The following is a 26,041-nucleotide window of genomic DNA, read 5'->3' as shown; positions in this document are numbered from 1 at the left end:
CGGTGTGTGTGCGTGTGTGTGTGCGCGTGTGTGTGCGGTCGATATCCCTGTACCGGTATTAGTATTATTCCTACCAGCCCACCCCGCAGGGTCCTGTTATAGGTTAGATGCTACAGGCCCCGCACTAGCTTAATCCGGCACTGACGACATGCAATGCGAAACGGCAAACCACACAAAATCAGTTGTTTGAGGTTTCAATATTTATTGTTATAATGGTACACGTTTGCTTCAGTAAATACTATGGTTACACAGCCCCAGCATACTATTCCAGCAAATGTAAAAAAGGACGAGTTTTATTATTTTAATAAGTTAGGCAACTGACACATGTAACTTAACATACAGATAAATAGCAATGTTTAGAACCTCATTTGCCAGTAAAAAAATATGAGAAATGTTTTTTTACCCTTCTATCTGGCAACAAAACTGACACCTTTTTTACAAGGAGTCATGTTTGCATAGACCACAATACCTGCAGTCATAATGCAAACAAAAAACATAACTCTGATAATATATGCACTGTCCTTAAAGTTGCTTACCCCGAGCTCTCATACTCTGATGGTGCATTGTCTTTGAGTTGTGCGCCTTTTGGCGTCATCTGGTCCAACCCATGTGAGACTAGGCTCTAAGGAAAGCTGTCTCGGGTGTGGACCAATCAACTTCAAGGACAGTGCATACATTATCAGTTATGTTTTTTGTTTGCATTATGACTGCAGGTATTGTGGTCTATGCAAACATGACTCCTTGTAAAAAAAGGTGTCAGTTTTGTTGCCAGATAGAAGGGTAAAAGACCAATTATCATTTTTTTTTACTGGCAAATGAGGTTCCAATGGAGCAATGTTTAGCTTGTGCAACGTGTAATCGATGTGCAAGTTCTTTCGTGTTTATTTTTCTCAGCTTGTTTCGCATTACGCATTTCCCCCGTGAAAACCCATCAGGATTATGTTTATTTTCAATATTATTTATACATGTTACGATGTAATAGCCGTTGGTCAACATATTGCGTGTTATGTTTGATATTCAATACAGCATGTCTGTGGAAAATTGCCAACCATCAGTCGGTCAACAGATCCCCTGTTGGTTTCCATGTACGTAACAATATAAAAGCATGTCTTTCAGCATTCATTCATGCAGCGCAGTCTGATCTTATGCAGCAGCTATGCCAACATGATCTTTGCCCCATGGGGAAACTGCATCAGGCATAAAAATAAGTGTGGGAGACTTTTTTTATTGAAAATATGAGACAGCCATTAAAATTAATGTCTGTTAAAACCATCTGCAGATGCTGCAGCCTCAAAACATTTCACTTTCCATTTTGCCCAATATCACAGGCAAAATGACACGTGTGTGTGTGTGTATATCTGTATCCCATAGTTCTGGGTTAGTCGTTCCACCAGCAGTCAACGCGTTTGTCGCGAAGGAAGGCTCTTGATTTAGTCCGCGCCTTGAACGTTGCCGTGTTGAAGTTGTTCTAAAAATTACGGGACAAAATTACATGCATTAAAACCGGTCTATTTGAATGCAAATCTATTGCGAAGTTCTGCCCTAAGTGTTGACTTAATGGTTTCAAAATACATTATGGGAATGCTTGGGTAAACTATATGAAATGTTATGCACAAACTACTTCAGCATCAGAAATATTTTCCTCGTGGTCGTTTACGCTTCCGATATTTTTGGTTGATTTTTGTTTTGATCCACATTGTTCACGATCATTGTTAGACAAACTTTAAATTCCACGCACGTACATTGAACTTCTTTCGCACCGTACGTAGCCAACGGTGCTAATCGGAGTTGCAGGGGGGGGGCAACAAAACTAAACACAAAAAGCAGTTCAAAAGAAATTATTTTTCAATCTAGATTTAAAAGTGCATAGCTCCAGTGGCTTCCTAATATCGAAAAATAAGAGCATTCCAGATGGCCGCAGAAGCGCAATAAATGCCAAATACGTGAGAAGGCCTTACCCGCTCAAATTTACTCAATTTGCTAGCTTGGACGGAAGCTGCGTTGATCAATATCGGTGGTCCCAGCTCAAAGATGTCTCTGAGTAGAACATTTCCCTGAAATATAAAATTACATTTTAAACCAGTGCACAGCAATTCATAGTGGAATACGAACCGTTTCACAACCGCGTTGCATGCATCGCAATTGACGGACCATGTTTAAGGAAATGTATGTTTAAAACACATTTGTCAAAAGGTGTGGGGGGGGGACAGGCAGAGCAATGGCATAGCAATAGGATCTTCTCTTGGATTTCAAAGCCATGTGAATCACAAGCGATGCAATTTGGGATGTCTGTCAAAAATAATAAGGAAACCCAGACGGGAGGTCAGGAACCCAATTCAATGCTAATAATTGAAAGAAATTCAATTCTCCTCCGCTTGCATCAACCGTTTGAAATGAAGAAATGCTATCTGCGAAAAAAAAATCTACAATTTTTAGACATGGGCACATGGTCATCTGTGTGAGATCATCTTGATTAAAAATAACCTCGCATCCACATTGTTGTAAATTTACTGTCAGGCTGTATAGATATAAATGTATGCTTCTATCACAGCGGAAATAAAATTATACACAGTAACCAAAGGGTACTGGACATCTGTTGTTCATACTATCGTCACAACATTGCATCGCACTCTCCCCTTGAATAATCGCATACAGTATCCATGCAAAAATAACCTATTACATGTAGTTAATATTGGAACTGTACGTAACGTGGGTTAGTCAGGACCAAGCAATAAAGTACTTTGAAGGACACGTTAATTCAATACCTATAATCCATCACCCCTCCATTAAGAACACCAACCGATACTTAGGTTTTTCGGTAAAGTCACGTAGGTAAAAAATAAATAATACAAATATAATTGAACTGACAGTAAATCTAGCTGTGACGGTCCCACCTGATGACGGAGACTTGTGTTGCCTCCGAAACGTCGTGATTTATTATTCATTTTTTACCTACGTGACTTTACCGAAAAACCTAAGAGTATGAATCCTTGCAGTCACGAAAGCTTCAAATCTAGAATTAACACCAACCGAGACGTGTGTTGCGTAAAAAATGAAACGAATTCAAGATGCATCAAAAGGGGAAGTGGTCACCGAGAATGAATTGCCAACAGCTGAAATGACCATTTGCCATTCAACAATTCACCTAAACCCAGCCACTTGAGGAAACGTCATCAACGGGGTTCGCGATTCGATCCAAGAATCAATGTTTCAAGTCTCGTTTTTTCTAGATTTGAAGCTTTCGTGACTGCAAGGATTCATACTCTTATAACTTCAACCGAGAAGATGTATTCAAATTGAGCAATCATTAGAAAGATGTGATTAACCATGTTAAACCTCAACCGCCACTCTCCCCCGCTCTGCGTTCCCCCTCCACCATCCGTGACGCCGTCTTTTAGTACCACCACCTCCACCTTCCTGGTTCCTCCCACACCCCAACCCCCCCTCCCTCCTGCACCTCGTCCTGCTTGGCTCCTCCCCCTCCTCTTACCCTATGTAATAATGTCTCATCACAAATAACTCTCGCTACAGTTATTTTGCTGTGCCTTTTTTACACCTCATGAAGGAAGCTTGTGTTGCCTCCGAAACGTCGTGATGTAATTTAATTATTTTCATTTATTATTATTATTATATTTTTAATTAGTCTCGTTTTTGTTTACCAGCTCGGTTGTAGCGTTCCTCACTTCTTTTGCAGTCTCGCGTGCACACTTTTGTTTGCTTCATTCGCCTAAAGATTCCGTGACGTGCAACTCGATGCGCGTATCGCGAGTGCAGTTTTGACGAATGAGCCCATGGCGCTGTTAAATTCTTATTGGCCACACACTTGCGCGCTACTGTTGAGTGGTCTGTGGAAACTTAGTCCACTTGTTATTACTCCGAGTTGCCACAATGTTTCCTATTTTAGGGGAGAAAGAACCCTTTTTTGTACAAAGTGCAGAATGGAAAAGCACATACCCAATTCCCCCCACTCGTGTCAACTCCTGTTTGCTCAAGTGCACTCAGAAGCTGTCAGGCAAGTGCGAGTGTGCTCGAGTTGTAAAGAGCCACGCTGAAAACTAACGCGCAATGCATCTTAAAAGTATGCCGTAAGGAGTTGGTCTCGTACGAGCTCAATAAAATGCGTGGTGCAACGAAATTGAGTAAACAAATCCGCCCCAGACATGTTGACAAATGCAATTTCTGTGTTTGAACTGCATGACGTCTTTCAAGTGTTAAAGATGGAAGCTTTATAAACGACAATTATGCACGCATGCAAGCAGAAATTAGATTAAATTATGTCGCGTTAATAGGCTGCACCTGTGGGCGTAAGGTGGATACATGCGGATAACGCAAATACATTTCCCTTCCGCTTCGGGGGCACTCTTCTAATCCACAGATAATCGCATTAAATTAATGGGGGCAGAAGCAGGGTAGTGTAGTGGCACCATTTGTGCCTAACAGCAAGAAGGGCCTGGGTTAAATTCCCAACGAGAGTGCCTTACTGTGTGGAACTTGTATGCTCTTCGCCTATTCCATATGGGTTTCCTCCAGGTCCTCCAGTTACCTCCTTGAGCTCATAACCATAGAATCCAACTGGTGTTGGGGGCAAACATCCCAATGTTGAAAAATTACCTCTAAATTAATGGGACTAATTAATGGGCTTGCAACATTACCCCCCGCCCCACCCCCCCTACCACCACAGCAGTGGTGTCGGCAAGCATTTGAGGAGCTGCACATTTATCCTTGCACCTTGAGTTTGGTAGCTCTTTGGCTGAGAATATCCAAGCCTTCATGGGTGGATGGTGCGACACGGCGGGCGGGTCATTGGAAGATTTGGGAAGCTTGGTGGCTGGGTGACTTTGCTTTCGAGAGAGCTCCCGTATGAGTCACTCCCGTGGCCAAAGCCCTGCTTGAAAGAGGCAGATAAAGGCAGTTTGTCTGTTCAAGAGCCGAATGGCTCACAGGGCTAGACCTAATAAATGAACTTGTACAATGGAAGTGGGACCAACCTGGAGGTGAGGCCACACTCCCGGGCCGAGGGCCTCCTTGAAGGCCTCGTAGGTGCGTTTCCGTGCCCAGCTGTTCACGTACATGCACTCGAGGCCGAACTTGACCGTTTCGGCCAGAACCTCCCCATCCTGTGTGCGTGTCAAACAAATGAGGTATGAAAATTGCGATTTGTAAAAAAAAAACACGTAATTTTTTTTTTTTCAAATTTGGCTTTCACTAAGTTACTCATGGTTGTCTTACGAAGATCTCACCCCCACTGCATTAATGTGGAATTTCCACCACAAGCTAGTATGAGCAGGAAGCCACTTTTGTAAAATATAGATTAACGTTTTTTTTTTGCATTTTATGAATAAATTTCTGGATGAAGACGGTGACGTTGTATCACCACACTTCACGACACTGATCAGTGCCGGCCACAGAAACGGTTCAGTTATCCCCCGCCACCGATGTCAGCTGTGGCTCGGAATCGAACTCGGGTCACCAGGATCATAACATGCTCTTGCTAACCACTGCACCACTGCATTCATAATAAAGTAACGTTCAGATTTTAATTATTAATATTGTCCATTAATCACTTTTCTGGAGTGGACCATTAAAAACCATTCACGAGCCTCCCGCCGATTAAACGCAATCACAAACGGTTCATCTTCTTGGTTCTTTCGGTAAAGTCACGTAGAAGGGAAATAATAAACTAATAAAAATAAAACATAATAAAATACAATTCTCACGACGTTTCGGCCATAACGCAAGCAGCCATCCTCAGGTGAAGAACAGGGCTTTCGGAAAAGTCACATAGAAGGGAAATAATACAATAAAACATAATAAAATACAATTCTCACGACGTTTCGGCCACAACGCAAGTAGCCGTCATCAGGTGAATAACAGGGCTGTCGGAAATTCATTTGAGCGGAAATACAGCCGTTCTTCACCTGAGGACGGTTGCTTGCGTTGTGGCCGAAACGTCGTGAGAATTGTATTTTATGTTTTATTTTTTTTATTTTATTATTTCCCTTCTACGTGACTTTACCGAAAGAACCAAGATGAATCCCTGCAGTCACGAAAGCTTTAAATCGAAATCACGCACGGTTGTTTGCACACCACCTTGCGAGCAATGTCGCAGCCAAGAGAGAGCACCTGGACGGAGTGCAGGACCTTGCGGAAGATGGCGCGCTGCTTGCGGCGGTCACACTTTCCCCGGTGTTTGTTGCCGTCCGTGGCCAAAGCCTTGAGCTGGGAGAAGAGCCCGTCGGTGCCTTCGAAGACAAAGTCCTGCCCAAGCCAAACGCGCAAGCAAAACACCTTTGCGGCAGGCGCGATCCAAAGAAAACAAGTAGCTTTTATCTATTCAATACGTGCATGGGCTGTTGTCCCACAAATTTAAGCTTTGTCATACTGTGTTTGGGAAAAAGTTTTGCTGGCTGGATTCATGCCTGGAATCCCAGCTGGGGTGTGGCCAGGTGCTTGTGCGCAGTGATGTCACCGAGCACATCTGCGTGATGATGTCACCCGAATCCCGCAGCATTGCCTTCCTTACCCACCCTCCACCCCGGCTGTGTATCCCACGCAAAAACCCGGGATACGCTCTCAAACTATCATAGTATATTAGAATAAAGTTTTGCTGGCTGGCTGGCTGGCGAGCGAGGGGGCTAGCTAATTTGAGATCCCTTCAAAACGACTCAAATTCATTTGAGCGGAAATACATTTTCCACCCTACCTGCGAGAGTATTGTTCATCGCATGGCATTTAAGCTGATATTTTAAATTCTCAGAGTTAGAATTTCACCACGTCAAGTGCATAACCAAATTCTAGAATGCATTTTTATGCAGTCACTAGTTACTAGGCTCATGTATGAGATACAGCTTTAATTACAGCAACTTCAGTTGCTAACCTATACACACTTGCGAGAAAGTCAAGCTGTTTTATACCACCATTTCTCCCACGCACTTTCCAATTACTTGTATCAAAGGAGAAGCGGTATGAGTTTGGGTTCCATTGAGGATGGGGACCTACTGTAACATACCTGATCCAGTTCCCTCGATAGTTCAAAGAGCAAAGCCATTGTCTCCCCGGCAGCAATTCTCACAGTCACGTCCTCACAAGAGAGGAGCTCAGGAAGACTAGAAAGATGCCTGTCAAACAAAGAAAAGAAACAGGTCTTGAAGTACACCAAAACACGGCCCAATCGGCAAATCCGCAATCCGCAAACTCACACGCATACGGGAAAAATAGGTTTTGGTTCCAGATTCGTAATACGACACCCCCTACTTTTGTTTTGTTGCCCTACATGAACCCAAACAGGAACTGGGAAGTATTTTTTTACATAAAATATTATTAATATTCTCTAGAGTATTAAGTACAACTTGTACAGTAAATGTATATAATGCTTTTTTAAGTAGTGTATGTACAGTACTGTCCACTTATACATAAACCTGAAAATAAAGATGAATGACATGTACAGTAAATTTATGTGGTTAAAATAAAAACTATAAATATGTTTACTTACTATGAATGATGATGATGAAGTGTGTTTTCTTCCAGTTTTGACTGAGGAATCTCACGGTCAAAAATGCAGAATGGTCGAGCCACATGGGCACGATCGGTGAACTGTGCCTCAACAAATTTGGCACAAATAGTAAAATCTGCGACGAGGAAAACCCGCGATGGGCAATGTTTTGGTTTACGCAACAATAAACGACAATGACGTTGATAGTTAACCTTGCCTCTCCGCACTCTACTCCAGCAATCAGGGACTTCCATCGAAGCGCCCAATCAGTTTTGTCAGCGAGAGGTCGCTCATTCTCATCTGCTACCCCATATTCTGGAACTCCCTGACCCCAGTAATCAGTGCTGTCGACTTCCTTCCCCTGTACAAACTACAGGCCTTTTTCTCCCTCTGCCTGTTAATGACTGCCTCTAAGACATATTTTTCATAGTTTGTATAAAGCATCTTGAGAATTGGTTACACTTAGATGTGATATAAATAATTTGAAGGGGGGGGGGGGGAAAGGCAAAAGTGGTTTCCTGCTCACTGCAGCATGGAGGCGAGTGTAACCATTGGAAAATTATTGTTGACTTCCCAATAGAGCCATTTTTTACATCGACCCTGGAGGGAGAAATTACTAAATCTACCCCCAACTAGGATTTTAACTCATAAACATTCCAATTACTCTAAGATGCGCCACCTGGCCAGTTATAATACAATAAAACTACAAATATATCAGAATAAACATACGCAGGCAGGGCAATAAAAAAATACCTGACTCAGCTATTAACTGCACTCAAGCAATGACAATGACATCATGGTCATTAGAGCGCTGCATTGAGTTACAATACTGTGCGTTTAATTGGCTTACATAGCGAAGGATGACCTCAAGGTATATTGGTCCTATAATTAGCACAAGTTATGGGCAGGCTTCCACAGTGAGGAATGTTCAAGGGCAGGCAGTTTTGGTGGGTAGGGAGCATGACATCGGGACTCAAGTTTTTTCAGTTCCGCAGAAGTTCTATTCATGCCCAAGGTTACAAGCTCCAGTGTAAGACAATCATGCTTCTTTGGGACTTTCTTATCCAGCCTAACAATCTACTGAATGCTGAAAGACTGGCACAACCAGATTAAAATGACTTGCCTGAAAGGCCACATCATGCATGTCTTGACGGAAGTTTAACCTATATTTCAATTATGAATCAAGATACTACAGTTTTTAAAGTTAGGTACGCCTTTTGGCGTCATCTGGTCCAACACCAATGAAGACTAGGCTCTAAGAAAAGCTGTCTCGGGTGTGGACCAATCAACTTCAAGGACAGTGCATATCATTATCATTATCAGAGTTGTTTCTTTTTGTTTGCATTTTGACTGCTTGTGTTGTGGTTATTGCAAACATGATCCCTTGTATAAAGGTGTCAGTTTTTGTACCAGTTGAAAGGGTAAAAACCTATTAATACTAGTTTTTAAAGTGTTTTTTTAATACACCAATTGAAGCTGACTCGTCTTTAATGATGTTGAATTTTTGGTTAGATTAAAATTGTTTTTGTTATGTAAAATGCAATAAACCAAAAATCTAGTTTTAACTCAAGAGGACAAGCTATAACTTAATATCTATGCTAAAATTATAAAGTAAATGCTATTTTTATTGATATAAAGCTTCAAAATATAAACACACAGCACAAAGCATACAGAACATTCATGCAAGAATCAAGGACTGCATGTCATGAGCCAAAATCAATTGGCCTCAACAGCTGCAATACACTGCAATATGCATCACCATCAACCATGATCTATCCACTGCTGGAGGAATGTCTCCCCTCACAGTCGCCATCCATCACGGTCCGCACCAGGACAGTACCATCTCAATCACGCAGATGAGCCGACCTCATTGCTGCATCTCCGTGGGGGAGGTCCAATCGGGCACGTTCTCTCCTTTGGCTATGTGTACAAACACATTACGTGCATATCCATAATGTATGCCTCTGTGAATTTTTCATTATGCCCCGAGGAAGAACACCACTTGCAAAACAACGAACGTGCTATACGTGCTAGCGGTGCGCCATGAGGCTCGTAATCAAATCTGAAAACGATGAGAATAACCCATCATACAGATTCGGTTATTTTTGGAAAAATAGCTGTGCTGTTGGGCCCTACAGTGTGGAAGTGGAGACACGACATATTGAGTTTCCAGAACCAAACTTTGTAGCAGTGAGCATTCCTGACTATACTTTGCTGAGGAGTCCTAATAAGGACAAACTGGTCTTTGTCTATCTTTGTATCACTGCTGTCTGGCATTTGCAAAAAATATATCGATGGAGACCCAAGCCAAGAGCACCACAATGCATTTCTTCAGTCAGTGCAGATGATTTCTTTCCATAATGCATGTTACGGGTGAATTGGATGTACATTGTGTTGTTGAGTTAATTGCGGGGGGGGCAGATTCAAAGCAGATGGTGACTCATTTAAGAGGCCCAGAAGTTTCCTGAGCAGATCAAGGTGTAGCACATATTGTGTCGAGAAGCATATAATGCGGGCTGTTAACAGAGCTGCAAGAGGAAGGCTGCCCAGGAAAGGTCCTCGCTCCAGCAGTTGCACGCCAGCTTATGCAGTGTCAATGAGGCAGCAACGAAACCACAACAAGAGCCCGGTCGGGTGAGGATGGCAGGCCAGAACTGGAAGAGCATGGTGGGAGAGATGGGCCAGGGAGCTTGTCAAGTGAGAAGAGGGTACACAACCAGGTGCCTCTTCTGCTCAGCCCGACCCCGTCTGCTTCAAACTGTGCTAGTGCTCGATTTAAAGCTTTCGTGACTGCAGGGATTCATCTTCTTGCTTCTTTCGGTAAAGTCACGTAGAAGGGAAATAATAAAATAATAAAAAATAAAACATAATAAAATAATTCTCACGACGTTTCGGCCACAATGCAAGCAGCCGTCCTTAGGTGAAGAACAGGTCTGTCGGAAAGACAGCGTCTGAATGGGCACCACCAGGCTTGGCAGCGTATATTTAAGCTGGGTTGGAGGGGGAAGGGGCGCCTTGACAAAGGAATTTGCATATCAAGAGGAATTTAGCATATTTATGGGAAATATGCTTGCGTTGTGGCCGAAACGTCGTGAGAATTATTTAATGTTTTATTTTTATTATTTTATTATTTCCCTTCTACGTGACTTTACCGAAAGAACCAAGAAGATGTGCTAGTGCTGTTGCTATGCTGCTGCCGTTTCCCTAGCAGGGTACTAGCGTACAGTGGAAGTGCTGCTCACTCTAGGGGAGCATGGACAAGTGGCCACTGCAGCACACCGTGGACCAAGGGGGTGTCTGCTGTAGTGGATGACTGGAGGGTGCGATTCTGACCATAACTTTAAGGACCTAAATCTTTGGGTGCTTGTTTTCCTGTGTCTGGACACATGGTCCAGTAAAAGTTTTGCATGCTGGTTGGTGTGGGTGTGTATGACGAATTTGTGTAGGCACTAGGTGTGCGTGAATCATACCCCTACCTGGCCAAGAGTGGTATGTTCAGTGGTTCTGACGGGATTGCGCAGGGTTTAGGTGTGTGTGTAATAGTGTCGGGAAGGCATGGTGCCTCTATTTCTTGGAGGAAGTGGCAGTGACCACTATTACCCCACCTCCCTTAACCTGGCTGAACCTAAATAAATTGTTCAAACCCATTCTGCTGCCTCGACCCTGGGATGTTGTGCGATCACCCGCAAGGTACAGTCTGACACACCTTGCTCTACCTCACTCTGGCAAACTCCTTTTGTGGAGCGACGCCAAAATTGGTAACCCACCGTCACACAAATCAATGCTCACTACACATTTTAGGCGACGTTTGAAACCTACGAGGCCCGTGTTCCGATTAAATGAAAGCTGCGCTTGCGAAGCCCAGAGAGATCGTTAATTCCCGCACCGCCCCCACCGTTGCAGCAGGGCGTGCAGGCCGGAGGCAGGGTAGATGGTGAGCAGCAGGGTCCAGGCCAGCAGGGCACTTGCCTGTAGCGCACGCTGTGCCTGGCCAGCTGCCAACACCCCACTCACTCCTCCTGCCTCACATCCACATGGGCTGAACAGCGTTTCCAACACCGTCATGGTTGCAGACACCTCCTAGAGAGTCGTAAAATAAAGTACGAATTAGAATACTAAAATGTTTTTTTTAATATATAGTGTCACGGAGAGGAAAGGTAGATATTCATTTTCGACAAATATCCCTCGAGTACACGTTCAACTATCAAAGAGATTTGTCTGTGAAGAAAAGTTAGGCAGGTCACGGCACAAGGGATGATGGGCAGTGGCCAAGGCTAACAATGGAAGGGCAGCCAAAGTTGAGAACACTCTTAAAAGGATGCAGTCAAAAAGCCGTGTTCTCTGCAGTGAGATCAACTTGAATCCAAGTGCCAGATGGATTTTTACATTGCAAATCGATTAGGGAAGGCAGTGGGTTGGGGATGCCTTCATCCGCAGTGGACTATTCATGGCTGATGATGATGAGTGTTGAATCATCTTGGCCGGTGAAGTTGAGTGGTAGGTGGTGTAAGATAATGGCCTCACTGGAATGCAACGAGTCATTAAAGTAAAACGATTGTAATACATGTTTATATATTTATATGGTTTGTGTGATTGAGGTGTAATGTGTTCTCATTATGTAAAACGTGTAACATTTGGCCAAATGTGACTGTTTGATTAAACATCGTATAATTGAACAGGACTGTGAATGTGGACAAGCCTTGGGAAGAACAAAACACCTGTACAGTGTGTCCTTCCTTCTCGCATATTGATATCAGGCTAAATGTGTCAACTCAAACATGAGTCATGAAAGCGTAGATAACCACTAGGTACAACCCGCAGCATAGACTACGGATTGCCAATAAACCTACAAAAACATCAGCTATACAACTAAAAGCAGCATTCTTTACTTAACCCAAACATCAATTTATCCGACTCGAAATTTTGTATAAGGTTGACATGCTATTGTTTGGTTTGCATACAGTATACGATTACCTCAATGTCATCAGCTGTCACGAAGCAGCAAATTCCAAGGGCAGTTGCACACTGTTTAACAGAGGTCAAATGTTGCCATTACACAACAGAAACAAGGCCATTGAACTCATATCATACGAATATATAACGCTAAATATAATTACATTTTGATTTATAGCTTTCGTGACTGCAGGGATTCATATTATTGGTTCTTTCGGTAAATTCACGTAGAAGGGAAATAATAAAATAATATAAATATAAAATAATAAAAATTCTCATGACGTTTCGACTGCAACACAAGCAATCATCATCAGGTGTGAAATCCACAGCAAGACAATTTGAAAAAAGTGGCTAAATAGAATTGTCAAAGAAAGTTGCAATTAGGCTGAAAAATGCTTCCAGAAAGGAGTCCGAGATTATATTTTACCTTTAAGGCACTTTTGAACGATGCTTTAAATCAACAGAGGTACAGCGCATCCTATAATTTCCTTTTTTGTAACTTTAAAACTGAAAATTGGTTTCAGTGGGCATTGATTCCAATCAGTCACTAAAATGGATACACTGCAAGCTATCATTGGCAGTTTTCATCATGGCATTAACCACTCAAGATTGGATTTCACTTTCCTATTTAATGCGAAGCCAAGGGCCTTTTTAGACCGTGGCTAAGAACCACTTTAATACAAAGTCATGGTTCACAGCAATCCCAGCCGTACTATCAAAATGTAACTAAAAACTGCTGCAGTCCTTTGATAGTGAGTACGAGAGGAGCTCTGGTGTGCATCCAAATGGGATATCCAAAAATAAAAACCACTCAACTAGAGCATATTCCCAGCAGCAAGGCAACACTTACCTATGACATATGTGCTTAGTGACTCAATTGTCTGCGACAGAAGCCCTGATTATGCAGGCAGCGTGCCAAGTTACACAGTTTAATACTCGAACTGAAATAGATGATTTTTTTCAGATTTAATGACGTGCTACAGTTTTACGAGGTTACAGTGTGGCTTCGAGGTCCCAATGAAGCTTAACGTTATACGCAATTATTTTCTCTACTCGCAGTTTGCCAAATTGTCACAATTTTTTAAACAGTGTGGTGAATGTAGCATGTCTAGTAGCCGCACAGGTCAAGTAAACCTATTACATACAACATATATGAATCGAAAAAACTTGATTCACACAAGCAACATGCAATGCATGTATTGTGAGTGTGCCTCTGACTAAATCCCCCAAAATGGACTTGATATTATCAAATCATGTAAGCTAAGCAGATTTGACCCTGGACATCGTTTGGATGGGTGACCACAAAATATTAAACTGGTGTCATAGGCCGACATGGGGTTACGTCATATGTGGTGTTTAAAGAGCAGTGCAGCAAAATGCATTATTGTACTTTACGATGCTTCAATGTCTATGCACTCCTTCTTTACCAAATGAAACTGACTAGCAGGTGAGGTATGGTCAAATATTCGATGTGACCTGTACGGCATGGGAAGGCCCTCATGCCGCAGTGGATTTACAACAGGGCTAAACAAGTATTGTGAGCAATAGAATACATAACTCTGCTTACATGCATACCTAGCGCCTACATTACAAAAAAGTAAAAATATAGATTTCAGGTGACTTCATAAGCAGTGATGTCATCTCAGCTAAGGTAATGTAATATGACACTTTACACGGAAATCTTACACCAATAGGCAATCGTATATATAAAAAAAATGTGTAGATGTTTTCATCCAATCACTGTTACTCAACCGGTGTGATTTTGTTATCCAAATTCAGAATGAGATCAATTACATTGTCGTTGGCATAACTGGATTTGTTTAACACAAAGGCTTTCGCGACTGATAGTATCCAAAATATTTTTTTGTGTTAGATCGCGTAAATATAAATGTTTCGTTAAACCCTCCACAACCTATTAGTAAGATTTGTCACGTAAACAAAACATATTCCTGCGGAGGGAGCTGGTAGGAACGTTGGGTTCCTCGGTCAATGGCCAGGGTCAACGGCAGCATGGTGTATTCCGCAAATATGCCCGACTGTGAGGGCGGGCACAAGCCGGCGTGAGTAGGTTAAACGTTGAGTTTTATAAGGGCACCACGGAGTGACCAGCCCCTCCCCACCCAGCCCCACCCCTCTCACCCCCCACCCTCCCCACCCCACCCAGCGCCTCGCCACCATCCCCTCCCATCCCCCACCCTCTCCTCCCAGCCCCTCCCCACCCAGCCCCTCCCTGCACGACGGACAGACGGACACAATAATCCCCTGTGGGCTGGTGGAACCAGTGGGTTCCTACCAAGCCAGCGTGAGTAGGTTAAACGTTGAGTTTCATGAGGGCACCATGGGGTGACCAGCCCCTCCCGACCCAGCCCCACCCCCCACCCAGCCCCACCCTCCCCACCCAGCCCCTCCCCACCCAGCCGCACCCTCCCCACCCAGCCACTCCCCACCCTCCCCTCCCCACCCAGCCCCTCCCTCCCCACCCAGCCCCTCCCCACCCTCCCCACCCAGCCCCTTTCCAACCTCCCCACCCAGCCCCTCCCCACCAAGCCCCACCCTCCCCACCCAGCCACTCCCCACCCTCCCCTCCCAGCCCCTCCCTCCCCACCCAGCCCCTCCCTGCACGATGGACGGACACAATAATCCCCTGTGGGCTGGTGTAACCAGGAGGTTTCTACCAGTAACATGCCAATTGGTTACTAGTAACACACACAGGTGTGCTGGAGAGTAAACCCACAACATTTACAATTAGAATACGACGTTTCTCCAGTAATTACAACTAGCATCAGGCGACAGCCAGATTTGTAAAGAATTCCTCCTGTTTCAAAACAGGAAGAATTGTAAATATTGTGGGTTAACTCTCCAACACACCGGTGTGCTGTACTAGTAACTAATTGGCATGTTCTGTTTACCTGAAAAACCTTACTAATTGGTTGTGTCGGGTGTTGGTGGGTTTAACGACACGTTTATATTTATGCTATCCCTAAAAAACACTCTATTATGGATAACGGGTTTCTTTTATTTGGTGACTGGTTCCCAGACATAAAGAGCCCTTTTGTCCATCCAAATGCTGAATGCGGACCTCCCCACGCCATACAGGACACGAGGGTCATCTGACCATAATCCACCACTTCTCGTCAATGTGGGTCGGGAGACAGAGGGCAACATAGACGTGGAGGCATAATATAGTACAACAATGTACTTTTCTGCACTGCCCTCTGCTCCCCGCAATGTAGCGTTGCAGACATAGTTGGCTGGAACAGAATAGTAGGGAGGCCTCGAGACAGTTGCATTAACAACCTCGGTGAAACTGTTCGTGTAAATCGGTGCGAAGAGGAAAGTTTCACTTAAGGAATCTTACGCAACTATCCACCAGAGTTTTGGCAACGATTAGTAAAGGAACATGCAAAAAAGGTGGATGTCAGCCCAGAGACAATTCTTGCCCCACTCTAAACTCACACTCTGCCTGGCCACTGCAGTGGCTGTTTTGTCCATGAGGATTGAGACCAGTAGTGGTCGGGTCGCCCTGTAGACTTCGACTGCCTCCTGGCCGCCCTCCAGTTGAATGCAGAGAAGTGAGGCAAGCGTGGCCGCACACACCTGCTCCTCCCCATTTCCTACAACAGCGGGCGCACACGTGAACACCACACGGAACCTGCTACTCGGTTCACGAGGGAAGGGGGGTATACGAATTGCGGTGTACGCTTTTGGAAACAGCTGCTCATTTAAAATGCGGCCCTGAACACAGAAAGTCCAACAAGCAACCCTTTACAAATGTTCCCGCATAAAAACAAACGAACGAGGTTCAATGTGCATGATGTAATTCTCTGCGGACGCCGCAGCAACATTGTACGTTTAGTTTTTTTGCTTAACAAGCAGCGATTCATAAACATAAATCAATTACATTTTAACAATATAATGTGGGGGAAAATTAATCAACTCTTGTTTTTTTTCTAACTACATGTCAGGCAAAGCCACTAAAGTGCATGACAGATCGTTTTCCAAAATAACTTGCATTAAATCTCTTGGATGTATGCTACCATTGGCATTTTGGTCTCCAGAGCAGTGAATAAATTATTCAAAACACATGCATGCATGCAAACAAACTGTAATTAATATGTGCATAATTAAAAACAACATCAAATATGTTATATAGTTGTGCAAAGATGCCCTTCTGCAAGGCAGTGCAAATAACTCCGTACCTTTCTTGAGACATTTCTCAACAGAGACGGTGACTGTGACTCGTCTATCGATCAGAACGTCGTAGAGAAGCTGCTCCCGCAGAACGCCACGAAGTCCTTTGAGGCCAGCTTGCCGGGTTTTTAAACTGTTCACAGAGGGGCGTACGTTAGCAAAGAGGCAAGACTTTGCGGTGATCAAAGACATTTTAATTACAGTTGTTACCTCTTGTCCAATGTGTTCTCAATGCACTGGTTCAGTTTCAGCTCTAGTTCTTCATTGTCGGCATCAGCCAAACCATCCCCGTCTGAAAAACAGATAAAATAAATTTTTACTATGAGACAACCTGCAAAAATAACTCATGTGCACCTAAATATGTTTTAATACTATGCACTTTTAAGAGCAAATATAGAATAGAACACCCTAGTTCATGGAAATAATAGATGTGCAGGAAAAAAATTACATTGAGGAATTATATGCATTAAACGTGATTTAAAAAATGTCTCACAAAACTCACACATTTAAGCTTCCTTTACTTTCGTGCAACAAACGAACTTAGAGAACCAGTTACATAATGGATTTATTTTGGCCCGGATTAAACCCTCTATTATCAGCAGCACAGTGAAAGGGGCAGCTATTAACCAAGATACCACGTGGCTTCTCCTAATAAATATCGGTCAATTAGCTTTACCACAAGGTTTTTTTTTCACAATGTTTGTGGTCGCGGCCAAATATGCGAGTGATTATTACATGTCCATGTCATGGACGTGTTCCCTTACTATTATGTACGTAAATTAATTAAGCAAAAAAATTGTGAATTCACAAGTTATCGTTTGTGAAGTCATACCAATATTTTCAAAAAGTGTGTACCCTTGATAAACCATGAAGGATATACTGTTGTGCTCATTGTGTTTTTTATCACAACGGAAATAAATACGACACGGACAATGAAATACTTGATGCTGCAACATCATCGTAACTAACACCTGTGAATGATTTTAATCTGCGTGAAGCTTGTTCACAAGTTAGAGATTTAATTATTACAAAAAAATATTCGATTAGCAGTTGGGTCATATAAAAGGCACACAATATATGACTAGTTCAGAATAATTCTTAATGGATTATGAATTTCGATTTAAAGCTTTCGTGACTGCAGGGATTCATATTCTTGGCACGTAGAAGGGAAATAATAAAATAATAATAATAAAACAATTAAATTCTCACGACGTTTCGATTGCAACAAAAGCGATCATCATCAGTTCCACTGCTGGATTATTTTTTCTACCTGAGGACGACCGCTTGTGTTGCGATCGAAACGTCGTGAATTTTTTTTTTTACCTACATGACTTTACCGAAAGAACCAAAGAGTATAGAAACATAACTATTAACTATTGAACTATTTTTATTTTTACAAGTAAGGCCCACAGCTATATAGCTCTTTTTCAGAAGTGACCTGGCACAAATGATAGCCCAATGAAGTGGCTTCTCACGTGGATATTTATAGCAGCCAAATACTCTAAACGTATATGTTGCTAAATGTGGGGGGGAAACTGGAGGACCCGAAAAAAAATCCACGCAACAATGGCGAGAACATGCAAACTCCAAATATACAGGCATCAGTGTCAGCATCAAACCAACGACCTCCTGTATACCTGGAGAGGTAGTTAACATTTTGCCACTGTGGTGCCCCTATGATGTTGTTCTTATGTAAGGATGGATATTCGTAGGCCTTGGCAGCACACATAGTCATCACTGATATATGTTCCGGAAAACTACCAGGCCATGCAGAGAGACTTATGTAAAAGGCATATGCATAGAACCGAACAACACAAACAACTGTTCAGATTTCCCAGACTTGCTGACCCCGGAAATGTACAACCCCAGCACCACAGCCGGATCCAGACAATGCCAACACATCTGCCAATTATAAACATGGGGCATAGAAGCACGGCTGATGGATCTCTTGCTTTCCATGGAATGTAAGGCCACTTTTTGGAAAAAGTCTCAAGAGAAAGCCTCGCTGTGACCTCATCACATAACAAAAAAACACAGGAGAGAACCCATCAAAGTCTGGAGTTCACCAAACCTGCTAGCTGAAGCGATAGCCACCAGGAAGACTATTTAAGTATGAGTAGCTTAAGATCGTAACCTGCCACAGCATAACGAGAAGCCCACATAAGGCCCACATAAGGCATTCACGACTTGTGGAAAATCCCAAAGCCACCGACTTGACTAGAACCAGACAATAATGGGCCATAATCCTAAGATGATGTGAGATGACTGGATTTGAGATCATACTCTTTGTTTTTTTCGGTAAAGTCACGTAGGTTAAAAGAAAACAAATACATTAAATCACGACGTTTCGGAGGCAATACAAGCTTCCGTCTTCAGGTGAAACCGTCAAAGCAAAATTGCTGTATCAACAGTCACAGCAAGACGGAAGCTTGTGTTGCCTCCGAAACGTCGTGATTTAATGTATTTGTTTTCTTTTAACCTACGTGACTTTACCGAAAAAACCAAAGAGAATGAATCCTTGCAGTCACGAAAGCTTCAAATCTAGAATGGATTTGAGATCACCAGAGAGACTTCTGCCCTGCCTATAGAAGGCCACTACTGCTGCAACCCATACATTCAAGAAAGCAAAAAAGTAACCCAGATGATATAGGGTTAGTCCCTAATAGCAACACCACCTTAGACAAATATTTTGCTCGTAATTATGATGAATTATAATTAATAATTTTTAAGGGTTATCACGATGCCAAGGCACACAATGAGAATGAATGAACACTTTCATTAACAGTGGGAATTATTAAAAAAATGATGTCCTCTTCATAGCCTGGGGGATATTCAGAAAATATACTTCACAGTGATGAGTGAGTGCTTGTAGGCCAAACACAAATATGTTGATTAGAGATTGGACTGAGTTACCAACAAGTGTTTAGAAGTGGAGGCACACAAAATAGCCCCTTGTTCAAAATAAGCGGTGAAAGAATATTTGCTATAGCAGGCCAGGTGATACGCGAGTCATGTAGAAATGTTTTCCTGAACATTTTCGACGGAAATATTGAGGGCACAAAGGTGAAAGACAGACGGATGTGGGTGAAATGTGCGAAATTATAACAGACCAACATGAAGATGTATAAAAAGTTGAAAATATTTAAGGAATGGAGTGACATGTGATGATAATGCCCTTTATTTACCGAGGCAAGCATCACTGAGTTTCAAGACTATTTCAGGGGGCTTCTGGATTTGGATATTTAGTCATGTATGTTAATTATATTTAGCATGTGCAAGGAACCCAGAGAAACTGTAAATAATGATTGCGAACTCAAAGCTTCATACAGATGAAATCATAAATCCATTGCTGTTCTACCACCTGTTGTCAAGGCATTACAAGACTGCAATGCCTTGATTTCCCAGGCAGTCTCCCGCTCGCATACTCCGATTAGCGCAGTTGGCTACGTATGGTGTGAAAGAAGTGCATAATACTAATCAGGCTCAAGCGTGCTTATCTTCCTATACCTGGAATAATCGGGTGTACGCAGGATGATTTGGTCATGATTTATACGTGATTGTACCAATGCAGTAATCAGACGTGAGTGAACAGACGCTAATGCTTTACAAACTGACCTTCTTCATGAACCCCAATCACCCCATTGGTGGTGCTGTCGTTTTGAGCAACAGCGTCCAACGAGGAGGCTTCATCCTCATTTTTTGGAGACTCCACAGCGACTCCACCTGCAAATAGGAAATGTACAAACAGCCATCATCATCGTAATCAACAGCTATTATCCACCCGCCGCTGGATGAATTCTTACAATACCACAAATCATTGAGTCGATCTCACAGCTCCACCTCTACAATGGTCATCCTCTTCAGCATGTCCCCTCCACCGACTGCCACTCGATTACCAGTGTAGACCATCCACAATCATTCCGGCTCGTGATGTACCCTGTTCATCCCATTTACTTTAATTTAGTCAACAAGATGTATCTAATTTGCATGTTTTTGGATACATTAGTTACTTTGTCTCTGTATAATTCCCAGGAAGCATATTTCCATGCTTCTATGTGTACCTTTCAGTTTTTGTTCCAAGTTAATTACCGAATATAATTATACGTACACAGTACACATTTTATTGCTCTACTCATTTTTTAAAGGGGCATTAACCTCTTGCCTCACTTATGTCTGCATTGTGTTAAATTTAGCAATGAATGCCTATCAGAAAGGGTGGAGTTAAAATGACACAGCGTTGCACTCATAATAAACGGATTTAATCTTAAGCTGCACCCTGAAATTACATTACAGGAAACAAATAACGTAGAGTCACAATACCAAAACAAAACAGAAAACCCGCGACTTTGGCTATTTGATGAGAAGGCAAATAGTTTATAAGATTTTACAAAGAACTAGATAAAGTTTCATTAAATATTTTAACTGTTCCATTCTCAAAGTGGTCAGGGAGCAGATTCTCAAGGATGATTTTGATACATCTACACATATGGACGAATTATAAATGTAAGTAAATATATCTAAAAGTCCAAAAAAGAGGGATTATTTAAAGCCTGATACAGAGAGAATAAAACCATTTAATGTTGTTGCGCAATGCAGACTGGAAGAACATTTGTGCAATTCGCATTTTGAAAATGCACCAGTGTTGCATTGTCACAGACATTTATGTGGCAATTTGTCAGAATTTCTTATTGCCAAATGTTGTTTAAATACTTGACACAGCTTTACTATACAAAGGAATTGTCACACGTAAACCTGGGCAAACCATTGTAAAACCCACATTTTAATATACACTCGTCCACAATTACTGAGAAACTTTGTTTAAATGTCGTATATAGATTTGTATATAAATGTACATTTTTAAAAAATGTAGTCACCATTCGCAGTATTTCCCAAGCCGAAATACAGTGTGCATCATCATGTGCACTTAACCCAACATGATGGTGACATCTGATAACAGTATACAAGACGCACCTATATCTGATAATTTAGTACTGAATGATGATTCAAAAGCAATGACAATAATTGTGTTTTTATATTTACTATAGAAGTTAGTAATTGACATAATGTGTTTTAATGTTGTTTTTGAGAATCATATGTACCCTCCCTCCTATGTTTACAGCAGGCCTGTGATGCAGCACTGCACATTACAAGGTGCAATTAGTATTGCACTTTTGTTAAGTTTAGTCCAATAGTGCTATCCATGTCATTCCTTAACTCGCAGAGCAGTGCATCCTCCTGTGTTTTAGAAGGGCTCATGAAAGGTGATATCAGAATTACTTCTTATCCTTTCAACTGATTTTTTATCTACAATATGGGCATTGCACTCTCACACATACCCTGCAATTGAAATATTCATGACATGGCAGTCAAACTTAAAAAAAGAATTGCTGTGAGTTGGCATTTTGCCAAAGTGAAAAACTAAAATGTAACATCATGGTGGGGTTTTTTTTACAGTCGTTGTGAAATGGCTAAAAACATCAACGTGTCACACTTGAGAAACTAGTTTTAATCATGAGTGGCTGAAACCCAAATTCCAACTCGGAATCTCAGTGAATCTCAAAAATGTTCTATATTTTTCTGAAAATGCTCCAGTCACTTTTCATTTATGTTTAAAAATAATCTACTTCGTTTATAAGCCCAACATGAGGCTTCATCGTCCGAAACAAAGCTATGTAGACCACGTTTTAGTACCCTTAAGTAGACATGTTTTATAAAGTACGCTTGGGTAAACAAAACAAGTTTAAAAAGTAAAAAACACCAAAAACCTGAGTTTCTCCAATAAGAAGTTATTTATCCAAGAAAGGTCTCACTGTAACTTATGACCTTTTTCAGGAGGATCCTGGATTTGGAAGTTTGGCCAAGTTCATTCATGAGTGTTTGGCATGTGGGAGGAAACCAGAGAATCTGGAAAAAGGATGCAAGTATATTAAGGGATAGCACTCAAAGCTCTGCTCTTCGGGTGACAATAATCAATTGTTGTCCTGGCCACTTCGCTGCTCAAGTCTACCACACCCGGTATTCAAAGAAAGTCTCCCACCCCAATTCAAACCAGTTCCGAGCCTGCTTGGTTTCCGAGATCTGATAAGATTTGATATAGTCAGGTCGCCTTGGCCTTTGGCAATGTTTCCTACTGACGAGTATACACATCTGCATCAATGCCACACTCATGAACAATCAAAATATTCATATTATTAAAAGTCAGGATTCTATCAAGGTATGTTCTCATTCACACAAGCATTGATAAGGGAAGTGGCCATCTAAGCGTTCATAATATAGGGGTTTTTTTGTCAGATCGCGTTATTTATAAATGTGTCATAACCCTCCACCACCGGACATGGCCAAACAGTAAAACATGTGTGACGTTTTTCAAAGGACAAAATAATTCACTTCTTTAGCCCACCGGTGTGTTGAAGAGACACATTTCTTACTGTTTGGCCGTGTCGGGTGGTGGAGGGTTACGCCACATTTATAAATAACGCGATCTGACCCAAAAAAAAAACTTATTATGAATAATATTGGTCGCGAAAACCTACGTGTTAAACCATCTAATCGTTGTTGTCATGAGCAAGTAGTGGTAGTTTTACGTTTCCACGAGGGACCGAATTCATCCACAATTTTTAAATGACTCCTTTTGCCGTAGATGCGGTCCGCCGGCACTAACTCCTCTCTGCACATTTGTTTTATCCAATCATGAAACTAGATATTCGTCCAAGTAGAGACCTTTGTTGGGGCGTGTTGATGAAATGTTAGGGGAAGACAAATTATGGGATCCGGGGTTACGTTCATGCATACGATTTTGGTTGAGAAGTTTGGGTTTGGATTACGAATTATGGGATGGGGTCTAGGATTTAGGGTTAGTTTTAGGGGGTTTAAGGTTTGGTTTTAGGAGTTTGGGGTTGGGTGTCAAAATTAGGTTTTCGCGGTTAGGATTATATTTTAGTGTTTAATATCCAGTATTGTTGAGTCATAATAGGTTACATTAAATTATTAAACAGTCCCCAAATAGCTCATATTATATGTACACATCTAGGTGTGTCGCGGGCTTGCCAGAGTCGAATTGAAACACTTCTGCATCTGTCTCACAGGCTCGTGTAGACGATGCTATGTGAACTCACCTCTTATATAAACGAGCTGCCCTTGGCGAGACCACAAAATTAAAGCAAATTGACTTCAAATGCTGAAATACAATTAATCTTCCTAGTTGTTTATTTTTTAAAAAAACCCGATTCAAAATCGTATCAGACAGTGCGTGACAATACAATACCATGTATTTTTTTCTGTGTCCATCTTCAGGTTAGTGCACTAATGATGTTAGTGCAGTTGTTGAGGTCACATTACACGGATTTCTTACATCCACAACCCTTAGCCAAAGCAGCATTAGTGAGGCATCCCGCTCGGCGTTGCCTATCCAGTCGTGTGTTTGGTTAAGAACCAGGCATTTGTTACAATGTGTGGAGGGCGCTGTCGGTTTAACCCCCTTGACCCCTTTCGAACTGTCACCCTGCACGGTATCCATGCCGTTCAGACCCCCAGTGTTAACGATGCATTAAACGACGCACCTTGACGCACACAACTCTTACACAGTGGCAGCTTTAGGCTACAAACCCCGCCGCGGGGGCCAGCCTCACCTCTCTTGTGTTTTCTCGAGCGTGGCATGGCCTGTGCCGAGCACTGTCTCGCCACACGCTCGTGAAGGAAGAAGAAATCCCCGCGGTGGCTGCTGCTGCTGCTGCCGTCAGCGGATCGTCTTGTGACGACTACGGCGGTGGCGGAGACCTAACAAGGTGAAGGCGACGAGACGAGCCCCGTCTGGGGAAGAAGAACCGACGAACGTGCGGACGGAGCGGACGGCGAGATCGACATTCATTTTCACCGGGCGGCGGCGAGTGGCGGGGAAGGGGCGGGCGGGCGGTCGGGCGAAGCAAAACCAAAAGCCGGCCTCGTGGCTGCCATGTTACGTAGGGGGAGGGGATAGCCACTACCCGCTCCGTACCCACCCCCTACCTCCCTGCCCACACCCCTCCTCCCCACCACCTTGCCCCACGCAACAATTGCGGTGATTCCCCCCCCCACAACCGCGATGGTCGCGCCGTGTTAAGGCCGTCGAGCGCGTTGCGATGTTCCGTGGGTCCCTACCTAAGATGGCGGTCGTGTGGGCGTGCCAACCACGCCAACCACGTGTGGGCGTGCCAACCACGTGTGGGCGTGCCAACCACGTGTGGTTGTGGGGAGCGGTGGTGCAGCGGTTAGCGCGCTGCGCAACGAAATTGACCAGCCGACCTCACGACCCAACACCGTTGACGATTGTCTGAACCGGTCGTGGGACTCCCCTAGGTCGACTCAGCCTCAAATGACTACGTGGTGCGTGTAGTTAACATCGCCACTGGGGAGACAAAGGCGGCCGGGCGTGGTGCTGGCCACCCACGCCCTCGTGTGCCACAGTGGCGGTCTTCATAGGTGCTCGCTAACAGCACTTGCCCCAACATTCTGTTGAGGCTACACGGGGGATCTTTGTCTCTGTTTTTGTGCCAACCCCTCATGAGTTGTGTTCGAGACGCCGTGGTGGCGAAGGGAGATGCTGAACTCCCTCGCGCCTGCTGTGCGCAGGAGGTTTGTGGCGTGGGTTTCGTACCCTGACGTCTGCTGTTGGATAGCAGCCTTAACCCACAGGGTCTAACCTCGTGTTGTTGAACAGGGTTCAAACCCTGACCCTGACGCCTGCTGTTGGCATAGCAGCCTCAACCCACAGGGTCTAACCCCGTGTTGTTGTGCAGGGACAATTGAGTGTTCATGTCCATTCGGCGTACAGACGTCTCAATGCGGGCGAAACTACAAAAAATCATACGGCCGAATAAAAACGGTGTGTTGTTTAACCCTTCATAATTTTTCTGTGTTTATTGTTGGACATGTCCAACGCGAGTGTGTGCATCCACATGTTAAGCAAGCAGCAGCAGCATGCAAGATCACAGCATAAGCAGCATCTTTGACACCAATTAGAATTAATTCATAAAACAGTTTTTGTTGAGTGACATGTTTTGTCGATCCGTGTTTCTCCCTTTGTGGTGATGGGACTTTGTCGGATGGACGTTGAGATTTAAAAGGGCACGGGGGTGACCAATGAGGTTTGAATTTGTGTGTAATGAGGCAGGCCTTCATAAGGGCTTGACAGGTTTGCTGTTATACTGGTAGGAACCAGAGGTGTGGACTCGAGTCATGTGACTTGGACTCGAGTCAGACTCGAGTCATGAATTTGATGACTTGCGACTCGACTTGGACTTGCATAACAATGACTTTGTCCCACCTATGAGATGTGGACTCGAGTCATGTGACTTGGACTCGAGTCAGACTCGAGTCATGAATTTGATGACTTGCGACTCGACTTGGACTTGCATAACAATGACTTTG

General features: G+C 43.1%; 1 protein-coding gene across 1 annotated transcript; it reads right to left on the bottom strand.

Moving 5' to 3' along the window:
* Nucleotides 1–802: 802 nt before the first annotated feature.
* LOC144731711 (interferon-related developmental regulator 1-like) lies at nt 803–24,779 on the bottom strand. The gene is made up of 12 exons (XM_078612896.1): nt 24,265–24,779; nt 20,252–20,359; nt 16,847–16,928; nt 16,645–16,769; nt 15,902–16,059; nt 12,467–12,517; nt 11,388–11,572; nt 7,010–7,118; nt 6,124–6,258; nt 4,989–5,117; nt 1,959–2,054; nt 803–1,468 (listed from the first exon to the last, which is right to left on the bottom strand). The coding sequence occupies exons 1-12, from the start codon at nt 24,290–24,292 to the stop codon at nt 1,379–1,381; spliced, it is 1,296 nt and encodes a 431-aa protein (XP_078469022.1). The 5' UTR covers nt 24,293–24,779; the 3' UTR covers nt 803–1,378.
* Nucleotides 24,780–26,041: the final 1,262 nt, after the last annotated feature.

This window comes from Lampetra planeri, chromosome 40 (assembly GCF_965212315.1).
Source record: "Lampetra planeri chromosome 40, kcLamPlan1.2.h2, whole genome shotgun sequence".
Lineage (NCBI taxonomy): Eukaryota > Metazoa > Chordata > Hyperoartia > Petromyzontiformes > Petromyzontidae > Lampetra > Lampetra planeri.
Note: the sequence above shows the minus strand (reverse complement) of the source record. Positions and strands in the feature narration are given on the sequence as shown.

What these genes read in the sequence shown, in the direction of transcription:
- LOC144731711 (XM_078612896.1), bottom strand. Translation starts at nt 24,292, where the DNA reads ATGCCACGCTCGAGAAAACACAAGAGAG. An exon ending in CTCGAGAAAACACAAGAGAG is followed by an intron (nt 20,360 to 24,264) that starts GTGAGGCTGGCC and finishes TCCTATTTGCAG; the next exon opens with GTGGAGTCGCTGTGGAGTCT. An exon ending in CTGCAGTGGCCAGGCAGAGT is followed by an intron (nt 12,518 to 15,901) that starts GTGAGTTTAGAG and finishes TCTGTTAAACAG; the next exon opens with TGTGCAACTGCCCTTGGAAT.